Here is a 24,122-nt window from a genome sequence, read left to right on the forward strand (position 1 = left end):
TCCTTGTTCATCTCTGAATTTTGGTTCCATCACCGTCGCCATACGCTGTAGCAGGATTTTCGCTAGAATTTTGGAGCACATCGGCAGTAAGCTGATTCCCCGATAGTTGTTACAGTCTGACATGCTTCCCTTTTTCGGTACTTTGACAATGTATCCCTCTTTCCATTCCCTCGGTATTTCTTCTGACTCCCAGATTCTTTTAAGTAGGGGAAACAAAAGGTTACACGACATTGCTAGGTCGGCTTTTAGGACTTCTGGGGGGACGTTGTCATTACCAGGGGCTTTACCGTTTTTTAAGCTTATTATAGCTGCGCGAATTTCGGTGCAACTCGGGGGGCTGGTGTTGATGTCAAGGGGATGTTCAGAATGCTGGTCTACATAGTTGGTTTGTGAGGAAACCGCTGTCTTGAAAATGTCTTCAAAATGCTCTTTCCATCTTAATAGTTGGGCTTCTGTAGTTGTAAGAGTATTACCACATTTATCTTTCAGCGGTTTCTGCCCTCCTGAACACTTTTTGGTACACAGTTCTTTGGTAGTCTTGTACAGCTCCTTCATATTCCCAGTTTTCGCCGCATGTTCTGCACGGTCTGCTATCGCATTTGCCACACGGCGTTTATCAGCCCTTGCACTACGCTTAACCTTGCGTTCTGTTTTCGCGTAGTTCGAATTCAAATGCTTACAATAATTATTGGTATTGATTGAGAGTCTGCGAGAGGTCCACTGTTCGCCATAAGATGTCCACTGTGATAAGTAATTACGGGTTACTAAAGGGGGAAGCATGTAGAATCCATAGCCATGAGACACGCTGTAGATTGGACAGCCATTCAAAGGGACATACATACCTTGTGTTTGACAGCTTAGAAGCACTATAATAGAACCTTAATAGAACCAACTGTGCGTCGCAAATAGATGGTAATGGCAGATGAGCGGGCCACGTTACTTCATTAGCCATTCGAGTGCATTAATCGATTCCAGAACTAAGATAGACAGTGATATCGATTTGAAGGTACAAATCCTAATTTGAGCTGTCAAAACCTTAATTTCTATGTTTAAAATCGGATTTTATTAGTGTTCAGGTAAAGCTCGTTTTTTTGCTAGCAATATATATAAATGAAAATGAATTAATAAATATATTTATTTTACAAATAATCTTAACCTAATACATATAACCCTATACATAACCCACAAAACCAAGTGCATATTGGTTTGTCTGTGGGTGTTATAGGAGTGTTATAGTTTGACAGCGTTATAATTAGAATTTCTGCATTCAGAGATTTCAGATACTGAATGTTGAAGGTCGAGAACATAGTTCCGAGACCACGTATTAAATGAAAACATTATGTAAGCGGACAGACCCATGTATCTAATAATAATATACCTATGTATAAAAATAAATAAATGAACTCCCCAAAACCAATTACTTACACCTTACAAGCTACCATATTACATGCCGCATCACCAGGAAACTCCATCACTTCGTCCCAACATTAGGCCCTGAAAGGAGTGAAAAACATAAGAAAACGTATAATCATAATAATAAGCTTCTCATTAATACAGGCTATTCTATAGCCTAGCTATGAGAGCAGACGCTACGGCAACAGTCTACCAATTATGTATTATCATCCAAATCCTAGCCATAAGAACTTTACTGTAATCACCTTACTTCGAATAAATAAATTTATTAAAGGAGAATGGCAATTTCTCTATAGCGCCATGACCCAGAGCGGCCATTGATGAAACATACACTGATGTGTAGTCCGTGACTACAGTATATACTGGTATTAATTTTATTATTATGAGGCATGGGAGAACGAAGATATAAGTGCCGAAAGATCAAGTCTTTCTACTGTACTAGATGTTACCCTTGAGCTAAAAATAGTTTTTAAAAGTGTTCCCGTGGGAATTCCTGGATAAAAAGTATTCTATGTTACTTCTGGATAACGGGAACTTGAATAGAATGAAATAATTTTTGAAATTGATCTCTTTTTAAAAATAGGTTTCCGAGTGTGAAATGTGCAAAAATAATATTGATATTATTTGCAGAAATAAAATCATGTAATACATTTTGTGATGCACTATGTATTGGGAATCTCATGATTTAGATTATAAAACTTGTTTGTGCGTGTACTATTCATCAAAAACTTATTTAACGAAAAAAAATATATTAATTAATTTACTTTTGAACCCTAATATCTCAAGAACCCCATGGTTTAGATTTTTTTAAATATTTTTCCCTGATAGTAGACAATTTTATCAATTACTTCAAATAGGTTTGGTTAGTGGCTGCTAACTAACGCAAAGCGGGTCAGGTTTCGCCATTCTTCTTTATTATTAAAAGATAAGATAAAATGAAATAGAAACATCACCAGGCAAATGTAACCATACAGCCTGGACCAATGACCTTAGGCCGGTAACAGACAGTTGCTGAATGAAGAAGGCCGAGGACAGAAGGATGAGGCGGCCCTTGGGAGAGACCTATGTCTAGCACTGTAGAATCCATAATTCCGGGTTTTATGAAGATTATGATGACATTGACACCAGATAGGATGCATAAATGCCTATTCTGACTAGGACTAATACTGTGAATGCATCGTTTCAATTGAGATTAATATTGTTAATAGAAGTTAATGTATTAATCGAGCCACGTAATATTCTCGTATAACACTTAGCTCCTTTATCGATGTGCATCTAGTCAGTTGACCTTCACGCTGTTTCGCTACCAATCAATTAAGAGCCAGCCCCTTATTCCCTAACGTTTAGCCGTTAGCAAAGAAACAGTCTTATGCTATCTAGACTTTTCATGGTGGGTCTCCTGGGCTAGTAGCACGGGGCGCATTTAAGACGTGACAAAAGCTCTCCGTTGCGCTCGCTCATGAAGCTGCGCGATGTGAGTGAGCGTGATGCAACACTTTTGTCATGTCTTAATTGCACCCCGTGCTAGTCCTTCTTTTGCTATGATTTGTGTTTGCGCATAATATATCAGTATGTATTTTTTCCTGTGTATGATAAGGTCTTTGTATTATGAAAGGGTGCGACAAAAGTAAAAACTAATGTAAATAGTATCCGAATTATGCCAAAAAATCTTAAAAAATAAGTTAGGTAAATGCCAGAAATAAAACAAAATAATTTTGTAGAGCGTTAAAAAAATCATTTCAGGATTAAAACTCTTGCTTCACTTTTCTTCGTGATATCAGTCAGCCTTGTTTAAATACTTTCCTTTTCCAATACGGTAGCGGTATCCTGCTGTATCCTGCAACTTTTCACTAAACAAAGCGAATTTGGTCGCGTTTTCTAGCGTTTTCGGGAACTAGAAAGTTCGAGAATAGGGGGCTGAGGTAGGCTGTGTTAGGCACGTTTGCGGTGTAACAGTTAAGCGGATTTGCGGAAAGCTTTGCCTGCAGTCTCCACGTGTAACCCCCGTATCAACGCCACTGCAGTTGCCAAACTCATCGTTAGCACGCCATCCATCGCTGCCCAACACCGCAGGTGCGAAACTACACCGCTCGCTCGCCACGCAATGGAAAGTGATGCTACAGTTTGTTTGCATTATTTGCCTACGGACGAATAGGCGTGATACAGGTGTAATTCGTTACACGTGCTGTGTATTTCGGAGCTGGAAACTTTGACGTGAACTGAAATGAATTTCCATTTCGCCGCACCGAAATTAAATTGTAAAAAACAGTTTTTTTGCTACTGGCTGGCTACTTAATTTTGAAACTAAAATACTGTATGTTTGGAACACAAGCTTTGGACTGCTCTAGTTGGTGAAATGATTAAGTATAAAATATTAGTTGTAAGTTCTTAATTGCTTTTTCATTACTCATAGGTCTTTTAATGCTTTGGGAAAATTGATTTCTTGCATCTAAAATCAAATGAATGATGAATTTCGATAAAATTTACTATTTTAGATATCCAAACGCTTCCTACTATAAAGTAGTGTTCTCCTTTTAAAGGAGACGAGATATTTTAGTATCATTGTTTGTTCAGAGTCTTTTACAAACCAATTTACGACCATGAATATTAGTTTATATTTCACCGATTAATTTTATAAGAACGATACAATTTGATTAACAGTGAGACTATTCTTTGACAGGTTTCATTTCTTTATAGTTGATGTAAATTTTAATTACAAAATATTAATAAAATAGTTTAGCTACGAATAAAAAGGAAACCATTATAATGTTGTTCTAATAAAGTAACAATAGATAATTAATAAATTTCCAATATTAATTAAGTCTTTCTATCTAGAAGATAGTTATGACCAGCTAGTAGTTTCAATCAATGTACCTAAACTAAACCGTATTGTAAATTTTCAAAAAGGTCAAAATTGACTTTAAAACACACGAGTTTCTTTCGACTTTCGACTCAGTTTGATATTCGTATATTCGAATACAACGAGGTCAGTTTTAAACCTATTTTAAAGTGTCAAAAAGATCTATGATATTTATTACGGATATCACATACATTTAAACATTACATACATTTATACATTTAAATTTCTAACAACAAGTAAGTGTCTGAAATTATTTATACTCAAATTCACAGTTTTGTTGGACTATGGTGGCAGCATGCAGCTCTGTGAAAGTGTAAAAAAATCACCTGTATATGGGTCAGTTCCAATTTTCAGCGCTGTTAGGTCATTGGATACGAGTAAAAAAACATATTGGCGAACTAAAAGTAAACCGTTACCCATCGCCAGCGGCGGTGTCTGACCGTAATAGGAACTTGCTCTAAATAAGTATTAATGTTTTTTTTAATTTTCCTGTGACGTTCTATTAGAACGTGAACAGCTATCATCGCCCAGGGGGGACTCTCTAAATTGGCGACACCGCTGTTAAAGACAAATAGAACATAATTATATAGTATAAACTATCAGCATACTAGCTTTTCAGTTTTGTTTCCTCTTTGTGTCTAAAAGTGTTTAGTAAACAGTGTAAACTTCATGTTAGCTTGCTAAATTTTTATATTGATTTCTACGAAGAAACCTGTAACTGGCCTTACTGATAATTTATTACCACTTAAGACATTGTAATAGTTCGCTGTTGGTTTCTCAATAAATAAATCTTATAACTCCATATTAACCCCCCCAGGTTTATAAAAGACCGCCTGAATGACCTGGAGACTGAGATTTGACCCGGCAAGGGGAGTCACAATAGATCTTTTAGGTCGCAGTGGCGAATGTGCACTGGTTACCCCCCCCCCCCCCCTTTTCTATAACTATAACTAACCCCCCGTTTCCTCCCCAGTGCCGAAGGCCTACAAGCGTCCAGAGTTCGTGGAGGAGCTTCGGGCCATCCTCACGGAGCAGGGCACCGTCTCGCTGGAGTGCAAGGTGGTGGGGGTGCCCACGCCCGTGCTCAGGTGGTTCAAGGTAAGGAGTGGAGGGAACAATAGGCTGAAGACCGAATGGTGTAGTGGTTGGTGGTGGTGCTATGCTGAAGGTCCCGGGTTCGATTCTCGGCGGATATTTGTTTAAAGGCATATAGGTATTTGTACTGTATCTGAGTAGATGTATTAGTCGTCCGGTACCTACCCATAAATTATACCTGCCTAGCTTGGGATCGGGTGGCCCTTTGTGAGATGTCCCTACATAGTATTATAATAGGGCAGTACCATGGTACAGTGATACAGTCTGAGGCAAAGCTGACCCCTTCCAAAATGACCACGCTGAGCGGGGTGAGGTATCTCTGCCCCGGACTGTACCTATGAAAAACAATGGCTAGTCTGATCTTCCAACCAGGAAAATCACACCATTGTGCCAATGAATAAAGTCAAAAATCTTCTAACCGAACTAATTCAAAATAAGAGCTCAGTGAAAGAAGTGCGGTGTTATTTGCCGACACGTTTCCTTTGCACTGACACTCCATCTTGTTTATAAATTATTAATCTAGTCGTCATCATCACAAACAAACATCATACATTATACGTCCTTCACAGTAATCCCTTCCATCGAACAAGAATTTAATTTCACAACGGAAAAAAACTCGCTCTTTAATACTCTTAATAGATGGAGCTGGTTCTCAGAACGACGCTAAGGCGATTAGAGCCAGTGCTATTAATTGATGGAAAATGTTGTATTTTCCTTTTTTCTTTACAAAAGCCAATCATAATCCGGTATTTTCCAATATCCATTTTCCATAAACAAATGAATTAATTGGAGTATCTATTTTGCTTGCCGGAGGGCAGGCAGGGGTGGCATAGACGTGTGTTTGATCGTAGTATCCGGCAATGCTATGTTTGCAATAGAGTCTCTGGTACGGGTTGCAATTTATGAAACCGAAAAAAGTTTCCGTTTTCTTCTGTCTCTTTATCTGCGTGTCTATTAGGTACCTATTGGTTTTGGGAATTTAAGAAACAAAAAAAGTTTGCGTTGCATTCTGTTACCTGCATACATTGTCTGTCAAAAGTTTCATGATATTTTCCGCTTAAAGAGCCACTGTGAGAAAACTTAAACATTAAAAAATTTCGACCAACTATAAATCCTGTACTAGTTGAGTTTCAGGTAAAAGATATGATAATATTTTTTCTTTCTGTCACTTTCACAGCTGAGAGCGCTAAGTAGAGCTTGGGTATGGAATTCAGCGCTGTGATTGGGAGAATTATCGTTGAGTGGGTCTTAATTTTATGATAAGGGATTAATCAAGTGTGAAAAGGGCCAGACTTGCGTAGCCCTAAATGAGTTAAGAATAGTAAGACGTATATACCTAACTACCACGTTAGTGTCATAAAATAGCAAGAATAATTGTTGCTTTCTAATAATCGTTTTTTTGGTGCTGGCACTTGTTTCTGTTGCCAAGTTAGAGTAGTCAGACTCTATATCGGTATATGATACACACACACACATACATACATACACACACACACACACACACATGCAGTAACGTTGGCGCTGACGGTTCTGCAAACACACACGACGTCAAAAGCCCGCGGTCTAGACATAAATGCGTAGCCATTTCACAGCATGATATTAAAACAGACGGACCCCAATCGCACTGCAATAACCAAAATGAAACAAAACAAACACTACGAAGTGATTTAAATCGATTAAAATTGCATCTCACACAAATCGTATATTGTCAACTATAAAAGGATTTATTTAAAAGCAACGCGTATTGATTGACGCATTCTGTGTAAAATTTTAGAATAATCTATCGATATCGTACTGCGTATCGGACCAAACGGATTTTCATAAATGCATGGAAACGGCGTCGGCAGTGCCGATGTAATGGACGCTCTTGTATGATTTCTATACAAAGAATACTTAATGCGATGCGTCCGTTACGTACGATGCCGTAGGGTGGACGGTACCTCTAGAATCCGACAAAAAAAGTTGATAGGGCAACAATAATTCGTCATAATTCTTTCTAATTTTTGATACTAACGTGTGTAACGTGATTTTTTTCTGTTTCATAGTTGATACCAGTTTTGAAACCCATAATATTTTACAATTTCTTACTGTGTGACTCTAGAAAAAAGTCAACATTTCTACTTCAAGTGCAGTGGCAGTGTAAAATGCTATATTAATAAGTCCATTTATTACTTGAAATTTATACTCCTAATGTCCTCGGTGAGCTAAAAATTGCACGTTATTAAGTTCTTCTGCGAAATAGTAATAAAGCTCACCAAAGGGAAATGTAGGAGGAAAGTATTTGAACTTATAACTATATTAAACCCGTGCATTACACGTGCAATGTATTTTCCACGATATTTATGAAGATTATTGTGAAATACACACGCGAATAATGAAAAAGTTCCACACTCATTTAAACCCAATATTTTTGTTTTTAGTTAATAATATATTTCGATTGCATTTTTTTATGAGCCTTTCATACCCCGGGATGTAGGTTTAAGGTTCTTAAAGACCATTCGTACTTCAGACTTCTACTTGATTTTTTTAAATTAAAGTAGTAGAAATCGGTGGATTACAAAAAAAATGCTTATCTAAATATGGATTATTAGTCTATGTGTATACCATGGAAAAAGTCACGTTATGTTATGACCCTCTATGTACCAAGTACGACTGTATAATATTACCTACATAGTGTATATATACTCGTATATAGGTAACATACATTTATATTAAGTGTATACGGATCCAAACAGTCAATGCATCCTATGAGTTCAATGGCTAGAGGTATATTTGCCTAACCTTAATAACCCTGTCGGTCACCCCACAATCGGCTGCACAGGAAATTGAGGTTCAGACTGAAATCCTATGAGGCCGGTCACTGTTCAAACTGTACCCTCTAATTACTCGATGCATTCTCGTGTAACTATTGCAGTTCTATGGCTGAAACTATGTTTCATTTGGGGGAGTAATATTCACAATGTTCCTGTCCGAATTCGCTAATTGGAGATTGGGGTCCGTTTGAAATAAAAATAGACTTATTCCGGACTAATTTTTTTCGACTACTTTTTTTCTTGTATTCTGTTCTATTCTCTGCGTGCGTGTAATAAAATTCCCCTGGCTCTCTCGAATGAAAGCTTTGTTCATATCCCTAAACTCAAAACACCCTTCGTCGCCTTTTCCTGGACCTTTTGCCACGCTGGTTCACTGCGGGTTGGGGGGTTCACCCGATGTCCATCTAGATATGCAGGTTTCTTCACAAAGTATCCTGTCATCGTAAGAGTAAAGTAAGAGCGATAATGTAAACCACATTTTACTTTTACATTATACTTAAACTTTACTTTAAAACTACACTTTAAAATTTAAATTGCAAAGAAGTGATTGGTACGTCTAAGCGTTGAACCTGCACCTTTGGCGTGAGAAGCAGGCATTTAGCTCCCAGCTACGTTAGTACGTTACCATCGCTGTTACTAAACTCACTAAAACGTATTGCCATCGTTTTAAAATCGCCGTAACACGCCGAATACCTCCATACACACACACACGCACACTCACACATTCGTAAGTTCGCAATACCTAGATTATTAGTTCATTTCGGAATACCTGACGACAGCTCTTTGATGTCAAAGCTTACTAAAGTTAGTCCACAATGTTCAGCGCACTGGTTGCAATGTAGTCCGGATTATTAACTACTGTCCAAAATAGCTCACAGAGCTTAATATATGTTATTATGTGTGCCCTGTGTCCACTTCGCTTAATAGCAGTCATGTTGCTAACTGCGATTTTAATTAGCCGCCGTTTGTTTTGCTCTAAAATAAATATATTCAAATGGACATCCGTAGCTAATAAATTTAGTTATATTTATTGACATAGTACTTCTATGGTCTGTCGTAGTGTATCTACACTTACGAGCGGTTAAAAAGTTCGAGTTACATAGCACCAAATTACTCGTAAACGGAAAAGGCTAGCTTGATTAATGACGCCGTCTGCAATATAGCCATGTAAAATCATAAATATTGTATAAAAAAATATTAAATGTAAAAAATAGGTTATTTGGTTTCGGAATTTTTGTAAGTGGAATTTTTACATTTCTCGCGGGTATAAAATCGTTCGAAAAGATTTTGTGCCTGAAAAGACATAATCCTGAATAAATTGGCATCATACCTTACACATGTAGGTGCTTGAGAGCAATGAGTGCTCTCATTATAATTGTTATGGATACAGGAAAAAAATAAAATAAAATCTGTTACCGAACATTAATACGATAATAATTGCTCCTAATAATACGTAAGCACAAACAGTATTATGATGTTATGAGTTTCTCAAGTGTTAGGGGGTCTACTCTTGCTTGAAGAAATTCGATATTTCGCATAGCGCTGCGGAGAAGATAAGATCTTGGATTTCTTTTGAGAGGCCATGGATTCAAATCCGATAATGTACAAACTAACTCTTTAGAAATAAGTAATATACAATATACACCAGCAATGAATAAGTTCCACCTGCCACTGCCGTTCCCAATGTCCCTGGATCTTTCTTTATTTCTCGTGAGAAAAGTACTTAATTATGTTCCTTGCTCGCGACTTTAAATATAGCCCCAGTTTCACCATACTCTGTTAGATCATAACAAGGGATTACTTTTTGACTTTTGACTTTGACACATCTGTCAACAATGAAATATGTAGAAGACGTATAATTGATGACATTACAATGTAACAGGGGTGTTAATGATCTAACAGTAAAGGTGAAAATAGGCAATAAAATCGTGAACAAACCCTTTCATCCGCCTTCCCACTCACAGGACAGCCGCGAGATAAAGGCCGGCGACGTGTTCGCTCTGACCGCCAACGCTGAAGACCCCACGTCCCTGGGCACCTACACGTGTGAGGCTGTCAACTGCATGGGCAGGGCCTACTCCTCCTCCAAGGTCCACGTGATGGGCCGCGCTGGCGACGGATCTCGACCGGCTTCAAGGTGAGGAAGAACCATAAATAGTGGGGTGGTTTTTTTTTATAAATGATTGTCACTCCACAGACTTTATGTCCGTATCTTTTGAAGAGTGGTATAATTGTTGTGTAGGGTTTTGAAATGAGGGCTGAGGGTTTAAAGGATGCGTTTCGGTAGGAAAACTTGTTAAATCGACGAACGAACCAACAAAAGTAACTTCTAGGTCTAGGGAACACGTTGGTAAAGGTTTTTGGCTTAACGCCGCGTTTATTAATTATTCCACAGAGTTATAAATTGGTTTACATAACTTGAATTAATGGGAATAGTAAGATAATAATGACGCATACCATTTTTTCCCCTACGAAAAAGATGGTTCTTATAAATTTAAGTGTCTGTATATCTGTATTTGTTAAATATGGAAGGGGCGGGAAATGTTTCATTCTTAACGTTGCTTTAGGTTATAACCTCGAAACGTTCATGTCTTAACATACTTTATTTCATAACCTCAAAACGCAGCCTCTCGCTCGACCCACCGCCGATCTTCACGACGGAGCTGGTGCAGCAGCACGCCAAGATCTGCGAGCCGCTGACCCTAGCCGTCCAGCTCGTGGTCCCGCCCTGGCCGCGCAGCGTCGTCTGGTACAACAAGGAGGGCAAGATCGAGAATGGAGACAGGTGACGAGAAATATTCAGGGCCTTAGGGTGTTTTAATGTCGTGTGGATTTGATCGCGCACGCTGGATGGCCGCCATTTCCCATGTCTCGGGAGCATATTCGTAATTCGTATTCTGTCATAATGTTTAACGCGTGCGTGCAATCCCGCATGCGTGATGAATCCCGCACGCTGTTAAAACAACATTAGTGCCAATTTCTCCATAGTCGGTTAGAGCATAACCAGGTATTAGCGGTTGACTTTTGAGACATCTGTCAATAATTTTATATGGAGATGGCGTATAATTGATAACCAATCTCTGGTCGGTTAGATAACCGACTATGGAGAAATCGGCACTAAATATGACAGATTTATCTGGCGCTTAACAGCGCTAAACACTGTCTTAGGTGGAATTTCACCAAACGCTAAACCGGCTTAGATGGCTTACAGACGTTTGACAGGCGGCTAAATAGAAAGAAAGAAAGAAAGAAAGAAAGATACATTTATTTGACACACTGAGACAGAATAATAAGACAAAAAAAGAAACAACTTAATACAGAACAAACAAAACAAATAAAGGTTGCTGTCCAGAGTGTCAAAACGGCACCAGCTCAGCATATGCTATACGTTTTGCCGCCTCTCAAACGTCTGTTAGTTAGTATAAAATGTACCTATTTAAAATTTGATTTAAATACCATTTTAACCTAGTGTTTTGTGGTAAGGCCCAGTATTTATCATGGAAGTAATAAGTATGTAAAGATCGATGTGTAAAAACCTAGCTGTTTTGACTTCACTTGACTAGTCTCAAAGGAAAATTTGCAAGCTGGGCTTATTTATGAAAAAAAGTCTGCGTTGTTCTATGATGAAAAGATAACGTCTGCACGCGTACCCTCATCTCTATTAGCGATTCAAATACGATGCTATTAAAGCGCTAGCAACCTGAAAAAGTCGTCCGTATTCATACAAGTCATTGACTATATTACTAGAATAGCGTAAGGGCAGGGTCCGGCCCCCAAGAAAATTACACCTACGTGCTGGCCCCAAAATCTCATATATCTGTAATATTTTTTTGAACTGGGGCAGCTGGCTGGTGACGTTCTGACAGGCGCATCCTGCCATTTGAAATAATTGATACAAGATTAGTTATGTCAGTTTGAGACGCAGTGGATGTTCGACCTAAATTAACATGGCTTTTAAAGATTTGTGGTAGGGCCCTTGAAAATCTGTAGTTTTTGTTTAGGTACAGGTTTATCCGAGGCTGTCTGTGAAAGATATTTTCTGAAAAATCCAACGTAGGTGCTTAATTATCCTTTATTATTAGCTGTGTTTTGACTAGATTTAACAGTAATGATGTTGTTATTTATATTTTGTGAAACGTGACACATCTGAGTGATAAATCTACTAAAATGTAGTTATAATAAATTCAGAGTACAATAAACTCAACGTTAATAATGTTATTAAAGCTGAGCTTAGGTATCCATTACACACTCTGTCTTATAAAAAAACGTTAAGTATTTAAGTACCTGGTTAACTTTGTACATTATGTAATAATTATTCTAGCCTATACATAGACCAAAGTGTGGAAGCACATTTCACTCACGAGGAAAAAGTTCCAGTTAATGACAATTTGATTGATCGTGAGTGTACAAACAAAAGGCTACTTCTATTACTAGACAATCAAAAAAAGTAATTGGAAAATAATTATTACGTCAATGCTTTTTGAACTTAAAAAAAATATGAATCTTAGGTATATTTTTGTTGTTTTTGTGTGTGCTCGAAATCAATGTATTTTCTTTCTTTCTTTGGTTCTTTTTTAATCAAACTGGTATCCCCACCAGGTACCACGTGCTGGAAGACGGCGTGGGCGGCTACATGCTGGAGATCCCCTCGGCCGAGTACCCGGACGAGGGCGAGTGGAAGTGCGTGGCCACCACCAGCGGCGGCCGCGTCGGCATCTCCTCCTGCTATGTCACCATGGACGGTAAGAGACTTGTCACTTGATGTGTAGGCATTGACTTATATTATGTTACTAGCGGAAGGAGAGGGCAAACGGTTACGCACGAAAATGGCACCCCAGCACTGGCCGTAAAATCTCATATGTCTGTCGTAATGTGTTTTAATTAGGGCCAGCGCATTCTTCCTTTTGAAACCATTAAGTAAATCATATTTTTCAGTGCCGAAAAACTACCGGAAGCCCCGATTCATGGAAAACCTGCAGGCCGTGCTCACTGAAGAGGGCCTGGTCTCCTTCGAATGCAAAGTAGTTGGCTTCCCCACGCCAGTCCTCAGCTGGTTCAAAGACGGCCAGGAGTTGAAGCCTGGTGACGTGTACCAGCTAACAGGAACCAATAGTTTAGGATCCTATTGCTGTATTGCCAGGAATTGCATGGGTCAAGCTCGCAGCTCGGCAGAGCTCACGGTGGAAGACATTCAAAATCAATTGAACGAAGAAGAGAAACTGCATCTGTTTTCAAAGAATCAGGCGCCGAATTTCATCACTGGTTTGAAAAGCGTCGAGGCAAAAATCGATGAGCCGTTTCGCTTTACTGTTAAAGGTAGGTACACATTGTAATAATTGTAATAAAATATTATTAATTTACTATCTTATTTTTAACGAATAACTTGAATGGTAACATCTCTCTTTCAGTGGCTATCCCACCGGAGCCATCAGTTCTTTGGTACAGGGATGACCAACCAGTTGACGAATCAAGTCGCAACCATCTGGGAACAGAAGAAAAGGGCATCTTCTTTCTCGATATCCAGAACCTGGAGTTTCTGGACCAAGCTGAATGGAAGTGTGTGGCCATGAATGACTTTGGGCATAGTGTTACATCCTGTTTTCTAAAACTAATTATACCTAGGCATTATAAAAAACCTCGATTTTTGGAAAATCTACAAGCAATTTTATCAGAAGAAGGAGCCGTCAATCTTGAATGTAAAGTAATTGGAGTGCCACAGCCAGTTTTGAAGTGGTATAAGGATGGGGAAGAACTGAAGTCTGGGGATATCCATAGAATTATTTCTGGTCAAGATGGTACTTGTTGTCTTGGAACTTACACGTGCGAAGCCCAAAATTGTATGGGAATTGCTGCTAGTTCTGCATCATTGCTAGGATTTGAAGATTCTATGAAAGCAAAAGCAAAAAAATTGGAGGAACAGGCTCTACAGAGAAATTTATCACTTAGTACAATTCATGAAGAAAGAACTTCACAAATGTATGACACTCCTGTCGGGGATATTACACTGGATGAAAAGGGAGAAATTTCGTTTTCTTTTGATGGTAAAGAAGTATCTGTTTCACTGTATGAAACACCTGATCTTACTGAAGAAGAAGCATTACAAATCGTCGAAATGTATGCTGATCAGCTTTCTGAAAATGTTACGGAACATAATGTTGTGGAATTGCCGCCTCTCAGGTTTGTAAAGGAAACATCTACTTCTGGTAATTTGTTAATGGAAGCAATTATTATTGATGTCTCACCTGAATATTTCGCATCAACGGAGGAAGATTTACGTACTGAAGCCGATGTTGAAGATATATCCATTGCAGATGAAAATGGGCCACCACAGTTATCATTAGATACGGATATTGGTGGCGAAGATTATTTAGAAAAAACTATGGCGTTGTTGTCGGATGAGAAATCTGACTTACCCAAAAAGAGCTTGCGAAAGAAATCAGACTCCCAAAGAAGTGTAGAAGACTATTTCAGTCTCTCTAGAGACCAATCTTTTTCCGAAGAAAAGAGAGATGATGATACTCAAGTAATATCTGAAACAGAATTAATGAGTTTCGCGAGTGCAAGAAGCTCTACTAAACAAAAATCACGTACATCTAAACAATCTTTTGAAGAAGCACATGATTTAGCAGAAACACCTAAGCCTATGGAATTTAAAGAAGAATCTCAAAAACGACCATTAGAATCAGATTCACCTGTAACTCCTCGACCAAAGCGTGAACGTCGAACAAGTCGAAGTTCGAGAAGATCAAGTTCTGGCAGTGAAAAGTCATTTAGTAAATTAAAGGCAGAAGAAGCCAGGGAACAAATAACTGCTATAGAGTCATTAGCAAAAGAATCAATGCTGTTGCCAACAATCACGGATGAAGAATTCAGAAATAAAACGACGTTAATGAGCACTTTACTGTCAAAAGTTATTAATGATGTCCAAATTGTGGAAAGGGATATCATATTAAAATCAGAACTTATGTCATCAGCAGCTACGGCATCCAGAAGTTTAGAAATAATTAGCAATTTAATAACACCATTATCAGAAATTCAAAGTGTGAGTGATGCTATAAAAGATTTAGCAGCGGATGTTAAAGATTTGTCCTCTTCCATGTTTAACAGATTACCGCCGTCATTAAAAAATTTACAACAGTCACTGGCTATGATAGAAAAATGTATAGAGGTTGAAAGTGATAGCAAGACTTTAGTTAAAAAAACTTGTGTTGCTTTTATTGAAACCTGTGGAGAAGACATGCAACAACTATTGAAAGAAATAAAATCAATAACGAAAACCAGGTACTTAAATTTAGACGAAAAAGTCGTATCCGAAATTGAGATGCTTGCAGGTGAAATGACGACTGTGCTTAAATTATCTGCAGACACCATAAAAACAAAACAATTGTTAAGTGAAGCAAGTGAAATAAAAATTGATGAACCGACATTTGAAGCAAAGCATTTAAGAGATACACAAAAAGCAGTGTTTGAGTTAAGAAGTCCGGTTAATTCATTGCTCTGTATAGCCGAGAGTGCTGAAACTGGTAAAATAATCGACGTTTCAAAAGTCAAAACCAGTGATATTATTATGAATGATATGTCTGCATCAATCCAGGATCTTCAAACGGCCTTGGAGCAAATTGAGTCTTTGTCTGTCAAAGAATCAACTACAGCACTCCATAAATATAACACTGAAATTATTGAAACAGTAATGGAGTCAGTGTTAAAATTACGGAGCTCTTTTGAGTTACTGTCAACAGAAACTCGAACTGAAGAAAATAAAGATGTTCTAAAACAGACGTTAACTTCGATAAAGCAAAACCTAAGTGAAATTTCATCTCACATAGATACAATTGAAAAGAACGTTGGACCCCTAGATATTCTCCAGAGTGATAATAAACTGGAAGTTCTTCAAAAAATGGCACAGATCCTTATTGCACTGGAGAACAATCTGCCAAACTTTGAAACATTACCCGAAATAAAAAACCATATGGATATATTCCATAAAAACTTGACAAAAGTGCTTGAAAACGTAATTGAGAGTAACGATGGGAAGAAATACTTTGCATTATTGCAAATCTGTGATGCAGTAAATAGAATGAATACTTCTATTAAAACTATAGATACTGATATTTTACTATCGTTAGCAAGTCTGAGCAACACAGTTAAGATAATTCAAGATCATATTATTTCGAACGTGTTCCAATCAGAATTAAATTGCGCAATGTTGAGTAATATTGCTGATATACTTGTCGGAATTCAAGAAGCTATAAATCATGCCGAAGAAATAAGCATCAATGTTGATTCCGAACATCTGCAGGATCTATCTATTAAAGAATTTGAAATTAATAAGGCGAATGTAATTGTGGAACATATCAATCAAACAATTTGTGCTATAACAAATGTCAAGTCTATGGAAGCTACAGCTGAGTTAAAAACTGCAATAGCACCTACTTTAGAAAGCATTTGTCCAATTTTAGAGGAATTAAAACGATATGTAGCAACATCTAGAGTAGAAAAAACAGAAATGGAGCATGTTTCTGCTATGTCAGATTTTTCTATGGCTGAGACACTAGCAGCTCCTCTTTGTGAATTGAATCAAAATATAATAATACTAAACCAAATGATAATGGAAAACATTGAACATATAAAAGACAGTGGTGAAATTGTTTCTACTATTGCTGAACCATTACATGAATTGCATATAACATTAGAAGTTTTGCAACAAGATGTGATATCACAATATGGGGAAGAACTGACACCCTATGAAGTGAGCGTTAATATTGCCAGCGCAGTCCAAAATCTGCAAAGTTGTATCTTAATGATTCAAGATCAAGCCGGTATAGAAGGCATTGATGAAATGTCGACATTAGAAGATGTTTCAGGTTTAAAGACAACCGCAGATACTATACCTGAAGAATTTTTATTTGCTTCGTCTGTCGCAGAAACACCTGTAGAACAAGGATTAGTCTCAATGGACGAAAGTTTACCACTGTCTGAAACTGCGCAAGAATTAAATATACTCAATGAACATTTAACAATTTTGAAAACCCCAGAAATATTAGATGCTCTAGATACTTTATCTGAAGTTAGTGATTATTCCAGTTTGAAATCTGTAGCTGTTGGTTTAGGAGAACTATATTCAGGCATTGAAGAAATATTACAACCTATTGTAATGGAAAGTTCAACTGAACTATCAAACTTAATTAATCCTTCTAAACTTACAAGTATTGCGGTGCCTATGCAGGAATTGCAACAATATCTGTCGGTGTTAGACATAAATAACATTCCAATTTACGAACACATTTTAGAAATGCCGATAGAAAAGATACATTCCGTGTTCCAAAGCATAACACAATTTAAAGCGCAATTAGAAAAATGCCTTCAAGTCATATTTCCGGCTATGGAAAATGCAGATAAAGATGTTGAAACTGTTCACAAAGTTGAGTGTTTGAGAGAAGTGTGTGAAAATATGAAGGAAACAATTGAAAGTACAACTTTAGCAAATGAACATAAAGAGACACTGGAAAGCCTAGGAACATGCGTACAAAATTTATTACAAGCTACAGAAACGTCAAACGAACTTAAGATAGAGAAGGTAAAATGTATAGCTCAAGAACTGTATGATAAAATACAAAATGCAGAGGAAGATATGATTCAATTTACACCAATGACTCCTGAAAAGCTGGCCCAAGAGGCCAAACTATTCCAAAGTGTGAGTGAAGTGGAAAAAAATATTGCAGTTCTTGAGCAATTTGACTTCGTAGATGTATCTAAAGTTTCAGACATTACACCCTGTACAACACCACAGTTAGCAATGGAACTTGAAGTAGACTCATTGTTGCAAATTGATGATGTGGTCGAAAATGCTGTTAATGTTCTGCAAAATTCAGTGAAAGAAATGCCTGTAGCAGATTTAATGATAGTCGAAGACTTTTTCAAGACTTGTAAGAACGAATTTACAATACTCAGATGTTTGGTGGCGAAACCAGTCAGTCATAAAAAGCTTATCAGAATTCTTCAAGAGTTTACAAATCTTCAGATATCAATAAATGATTTTAAAATAAAATGTTTGGATCTTAATTTAACAGAAGAAATAAAAAATAACCTAGTTACTTTCATGATACATGCTGACGACTGTTTAAAAAATGTTCAAGAGTCCCTAATAAGAATAATTGATTCTCAATCTGAACTATTATTTAAAAAACCAGCTGTTAAACTTGATAACAACATCAAAAAATTACACGCGAGCATAAAAGAAGAAAAGGAATTTGTGGTGAAAAACATTGTGGAACACTTCATTGCGCTATCTGAAATAGCAATAATCTCTGTGGAAAATATAAACAGGGTTATCAAAGATGAACTAACAAATCCCAATTCAATTCAAACAAAGCCTGAAGAAAGAAAATTAGTTCAATATGTTGAAGACTTGGAAATATTTTTAGAAAATGAAATCAGATCTCAGTCTGTAGATTCTCCTAACAAACAAATGCTCTCAGAACTTCTTGACTGTCTTCACAAACACCAAGATTACAAAGATGCCATAGGATCTGGAAAATCCCTTATAATTATTAAATGTCTCGCTGAATGTTCAGAGATTTTACAATTGAAGGTACTGAAATCAACGCTTACACCGGAGACTGTAGAAGAAATGGAAATAAAAGAAGGTATACTCAAAACTATTCTCACGGAAATGCTGGCCCCATTGCAAGCATTCCAATCTCAGATTAAAAATATTCAACAAAAAATAGTATCAGATCCACACGATGAATCTGCTTCTCTCGATATTTCGACAACTGAATCTTTTGTTCACACAATGACTGAAATTCACAAAGAAATTGCCCAAATAGAACAAAATATATCTGAGGGTTCTGCAGTAAATAATGAAGATATTTCACTGCTAATGGAAGTTGATAAAGAAATACATACAATCCAAGATAGCATTAAAGCAATTGACAATACACCTTCAGCTGAGAAAGTGAGAGAAATTTCCAAACCAATCGAAGATATTGAAAAAACATTACACTCCATACTTTCGTCTGAACTTGCCCGCACTGAAAGTAAGGATAAACTCGTGACAGGTTAGTGTCTAAACTATTAGGGCCTTACCACAAAAACTTAGACAGTGTTTAATACGTGTTTAGCTCTGTCAAACGCCTACAACTTCTTTTAAATTTCGTTTTAAACACTTGTTAAACAGTGTTTAAAGTTTTTTTTAATTAACACGCGATTTACACACATACACGATTAATTTCCCCATACAAACATAAGTAAATTGATGGCATTGGCCATTTAACCAACTAACGACGCTAGATTAGACACTTTAAAAAAATGATTTCTACCGTTTTACTACATTAAAATAAAGTGTTGTAGTAAATACCAATAATAATACTATAAGATAATACCTACATTTATTTTCAGCGGAATCAGCAGATCTCTCACAAGTTTTAGAAAAATATGTTTCTCCGGAAATAGTACAGGCATTGGAAGAAATATCTACTGTTATTGAAGTAAATGAATTAAAACAATCAATAGAATTGGCTCGTGAGCTGAAAGACAACATTGCTACGATAAATTCAGAAACAAAAAGTGAAATTATTGAAAAAGCTATAAATACTCAGATAATTCTGGAGCAAGAGTTACAAAATGCCTTGTCTGTTGTTCAAGTTCAGGCAATACAAAATACTGAAAAATTATGTAACGTTGTTGATGCCATAGAATTGAAGAAAGTAAATGATGTTGTGGCTGAGCTTCAAGCGGAAGTTTCATATGCAATAATGATTTCGCCCGAGCTGAAAATATCTAATGCCGCGGATGAACATCTAGAAATTTCACCAGCAGATATCATACCTGAAGCTTCAACTCAGGTATTTGAAGAAGTAAAAAGCGAAACAAATTTAATATGTGATCTCGAAGTAGAAACAAGTAAAAAGGAATCTGTTAAAACTACAACTGTTACTCAAGAAGGAGAAATAGCTGAAGTGGTGGAAACAGTTGCTTTGACGGAAGATATTACAGAACAACATATTACCCCTGAAACTGTTGCCCTTATTCAAGAAATAGAACCGGTTATTGTTGAAGAAGTTGTAAGTTCAATGATGCCAGTTCTTAAATCAGAAGACATAAATGAAAACGTTGAAGTTCCAGCCAGACCTATTGCAGGTAATATTTTATATAGTTACGGTAATTAAAATAATAGAGCCACGACTGTCTAGCTGAGAAATAAGAGACGTGGCGGCGTAATGGACAAATGAGTGGCTGTTTGTTCAGAACCATCTGAATGCATGTTACTTACAATGAATTATTTTAAATAAGGAACTAAAATACAATTATATACTATCATAAGGTGAAGAAAAACATCGAGTGGAAACCAGTTCACCTAAATTTCTGGCTCCTTTTACCTATATAACCCTTAATTGGTGTACTATGAACCGTTATCCGTGCAAAAAATATCTTTGTTTCTTTAATCATCTTATTCCAATCAAATTTTATTTTCTACAGGCTTAAAATGTGACACTCTGTTAGTATATAATAATATAGAAAAATACATTTCAAGTCCATTTGCTGGTTTAGTTAGAGAACTTTCTACGCTAGCAAATACAGAAGAATTAATAAAATCGATTGATTTAGCTTGTGAACTGCATGGTCAGTTAGGTGATGTAAAAACAAGTGAAGACTTTGATATTATGCCAGTACAAACTGCACATGAGCTGTACTGTCTATTGTCAACGGTAAAAGCAACACTATTAAAATATACTGTAGATTTGTCACAGTCAGTTCGTATTGAAGTATTAAATGAATTGTCATTTTTAATTGTGGAACTACAGGCTAATTTACTAAATATCATCAAAATAAATAAGCAAGCTATAGAAGATATCAGCAAATTCAAAACTGATGACTCAATTTTAGACCAGATAAGTAAATTTGAAAGTGAAAATGAGTCAAAAATAGATAATATTTCAGAAAATATACCAAATATTGAAGATACTTCAAAATCAGATACTTTGATAAATCAACAAGCATCAAATAGCGAAATAGAAACCAGAAGTATGCAAAGCCTTGATAACTTGGCTGAGTCGGAAGCAACAGTTGAATATACAGATACTGTCAAGCAGTCTATGGGTAAATTATTTTGCAAGTTGTGATTGTTTGTACATGCTTTCATCATTAAAATACATTAAAAAAATATAACATCCTAAAAGTGCCAGTGGTTAATTATTGACGAATTTTGAAGTTCTGCTCTGTGAGAAAATCTATACTTTGAATTTATTTTAATTTAAAATACAGGCTAGCAAGCAAAAGAAAAAATTAATAGAAACTTAGCACTTTTCTTGATAAATGGCTGTAGTACGTAGGCACCCTAAGTAGCTTTCTCTTAAGATAAATAGTAAAATTTTGCGCAAGTGATTCATGCAGATTTTCTAAATGAGTCTGTATTGATAGCAGGCCCTAAAATTGGCAGCTACGAGTATGTGGAAGGTAGCCTACTGCGGATACACTGTCTCAAAATTCGTCAATATCTCGCTGTCCGAAATCAAATTTATTGATCATCTGAAAACGCAACTAATGTCATTTCCGTCATTTAGGTGACTTGCAATGAATTAATTGATCATCACAAAAGGTAATTAATCTGTTTGCTGGTTTGATAGGTTTTGTCAAAGCAAGCCAGCAATAGATTTAATTGCTAAATGCAATACCGATTTGCTGCAAGTCACCATTTCTGTTTGTTTATTATAACTTTGAACGCACAGTATTACAAGCTTAAGTCACAAGTACAAGTCCTCGCTGCACAGGTCCGTTGTCGACGTCGATAAACTCGCTTAATGCGTGTTCTACCAATCACTGCGCCGTATTAATGGCGAATAGCGATCTAATTACATTTATAAAGATAAAATACTCTTTATCATAAACAGTTTCACAAACATAGAAAAGAAAATAAATAGTACAATCTATCTATTTATCTCCAATAGCAATGGACCCGTACAGCGGGGACCGGTAGGCCGTGGTGAAAAGTGTTTGTTTTACAGTTTTATGCTAATCTCCATAGATGGGAAGCAACCCTGCTATCGTTTTGTTTTATATAATTTTCATTATTTATAGCTTTTGTTTCTATTCGTAATCAAGCTTATTTAATAAACAGGTGTAAAGATGGCCAGTTGGCCAGTATAGATGTGATACATCCAGTGTATTAATAAATAATTCAGCCAACTCATGGCGTAATGCAAATCTAAGAATTTGACTAACTTTCATGGCTATGCACTAAAACGATTAATAGGAAATGTGTTGGATTAAACCTATTACAAATTTATTTATATCTCATGGTTTAAAATTCGTAGAGACTTTACGGACGTACTAATCTACAGCTGCTTATTGGATTTTTGAACTTTCGTAAGACGTGCATTGCTTAAAGGCTTATGTGAAATTAAATAGTTCTTACTTACTTGTATTTACTACATACTTATTCCAGAAACACTTCAAAAACACTTACAAAACTACACTTCAGACATAACACAACTACTCACAGAAGCTTGTGATGAATCTAATATGAAGGAAATTAAGCAATCGTTAAAATTTGCACAAGAACTATATTCTGAAAATGTTATTGGTGAATCTTTACAAATGTTAAGTTTCCCAAACTTAACTGTTGCACAAAAACTATATACTGCGTTAAGTGTTGTTTTAAACCAACTGTCTGAATCAGTCCAATGTTTGCCGAGTGATATTGGGATTAACAATGTGCAAATAATTAAAGCTGATGCAGTACAACTTATTGATAGTTTGGCATCTATAATAACACCAGTTAAATCCGTGGAATACCAACAATTATCAGAAAATATGAATAAGACTGTTATTCATCCAATTGAAAATATACAACAGAAACCAGAAATTGCAATATCAAATTTAAAAACGGCGCAATCTGTAGATAATTCACTTAATTTTGATATCTGCGAGAACAATGAAGAAAATCTTATTCATGAAGAAGCTGCGCCAGCAAGCGTTGAAGTTTTTGAGGCTGATGATAATCATTCGGCAATTTTATTAGGTAAATCGGAAATAGAATATATTGATCCAATAGAAATTGATACATTTCATGATCAAATATCAGACTTAATAGAACCTCAATATGAAACAACTATAAATACGTCAGATGAAATTAAAAACGTTCTTATAGTACAGTCTGATAAAAAGGAATTTGGTGTTACTGTGGATCATCAAAATAATTTAATAAATAATGTGGAACAAATTTCAAGTCAAAATTTACAAGAATATTCCGATCAAAATGAAAATATATCATCAGTCGAAAATTTACAAGAATGTTCCCATAAAAATGAGTTTCCGGTTGACATTAATATAGGAGAAATATGCACAAAACCAATAGATGAATTAGAAACACGTTTCGATAAGTTAAAAGAAACGCAAAGTACAGAGGCCGGTAACAAAACTGATGATTTTACAAAAATCGAAAATGCATCAGTTGAAATCGAAGAAAGACAACCACCAGCTCATTTAATCTTAGAAGACTCAAAACTCCATGAATTATCTTACGAAAAGGATGAAACTGCTGAATTGATTGAATCTAATGAAAAATCTGTGGAAGCAGAATCAATAAATAATGGTACAAAACAAATTATTCTACTACCTGAACAAGAATTATCATCCTTGACTGCAGCCAATCAAATAATTACCGACACACTCAGTGATAAAAAACTACCGATGTCATCTGTAGATAAATCTCCTGTCTTCACAACGGAGGAAGACAATGATATAATAAATGAGAATACAACACTCAACTGCACTATAGAAACAACTGAAAAATGTGATACCTTAAAGACTGAGGAAGTAATGGGTAAATAGTCTATTAAAACTGGGTGTTGCTTAAATGATATTTTGATCCAAAAGCTAACCGTTTCCTATAGTAAACTTCTTTCTCCTTTTGACTAAAATAACATTTCAGCAATATA

General features: G+C 36.3%; 1 protein-coding gene across 1 annotated transcript in view; it reads left to right on the top strand.

The window, feature by feature from the left end:
- Nucleotides 1-24,122, top strand: part of LOC105384869 (titin) — a 108,304-nt gene that overhangs the window by 58,585 nt on the left and 25,597 nt on the right. Inside the window, exons 5-13 of the mRNA XM_048632595.1 lie at nt 5,247-5,371; nt 10,146-10,318; nt 10,808-10,966; nt 12,781-12,923; nt 13,117-13,497; nt 13,590-19,241; nt 19,582-20,322; nt 20,662-21,282; nt 22,628-24,007. Coding sequence (XP_048488552.1) covers nt 5,247-5,371; nt 10,146-10,318; nt 10,808-10,966; nt 12,781-12,923; nt 13,117-13,497; nt 13,590-19,241; nt 19,582-20,322; nt 20,662-21,282; nt 22,628-24,007 — 9,375 coding nt within the window. The remainder of the gene's footprint in view (nt 1-5,246; nt 5,372-10,145; nt 10,319-10,807; nt 10,967-12,780; nt 12,924-13,116; nt 13,498-13,589; nt 19,242-19,581; nt 20,323-20,661; nt 21,283-22,627; nt 24,008-24,122) is intronic.

The sequence above is a fragment of the Plutella xylostella genome, chromosome Z (assembly GCF_932276165.1).
Source record: "Plutella xylostella chromosome Z, ilPluXylo3.1, whole genome shotgun sequence".
Taxonomy (NCBI): Eukaryota; Metazoa; Arthropoda; class Insecta; order Lepidoptera; family Plutellidae; genus Plutella; species Plutella xylostella.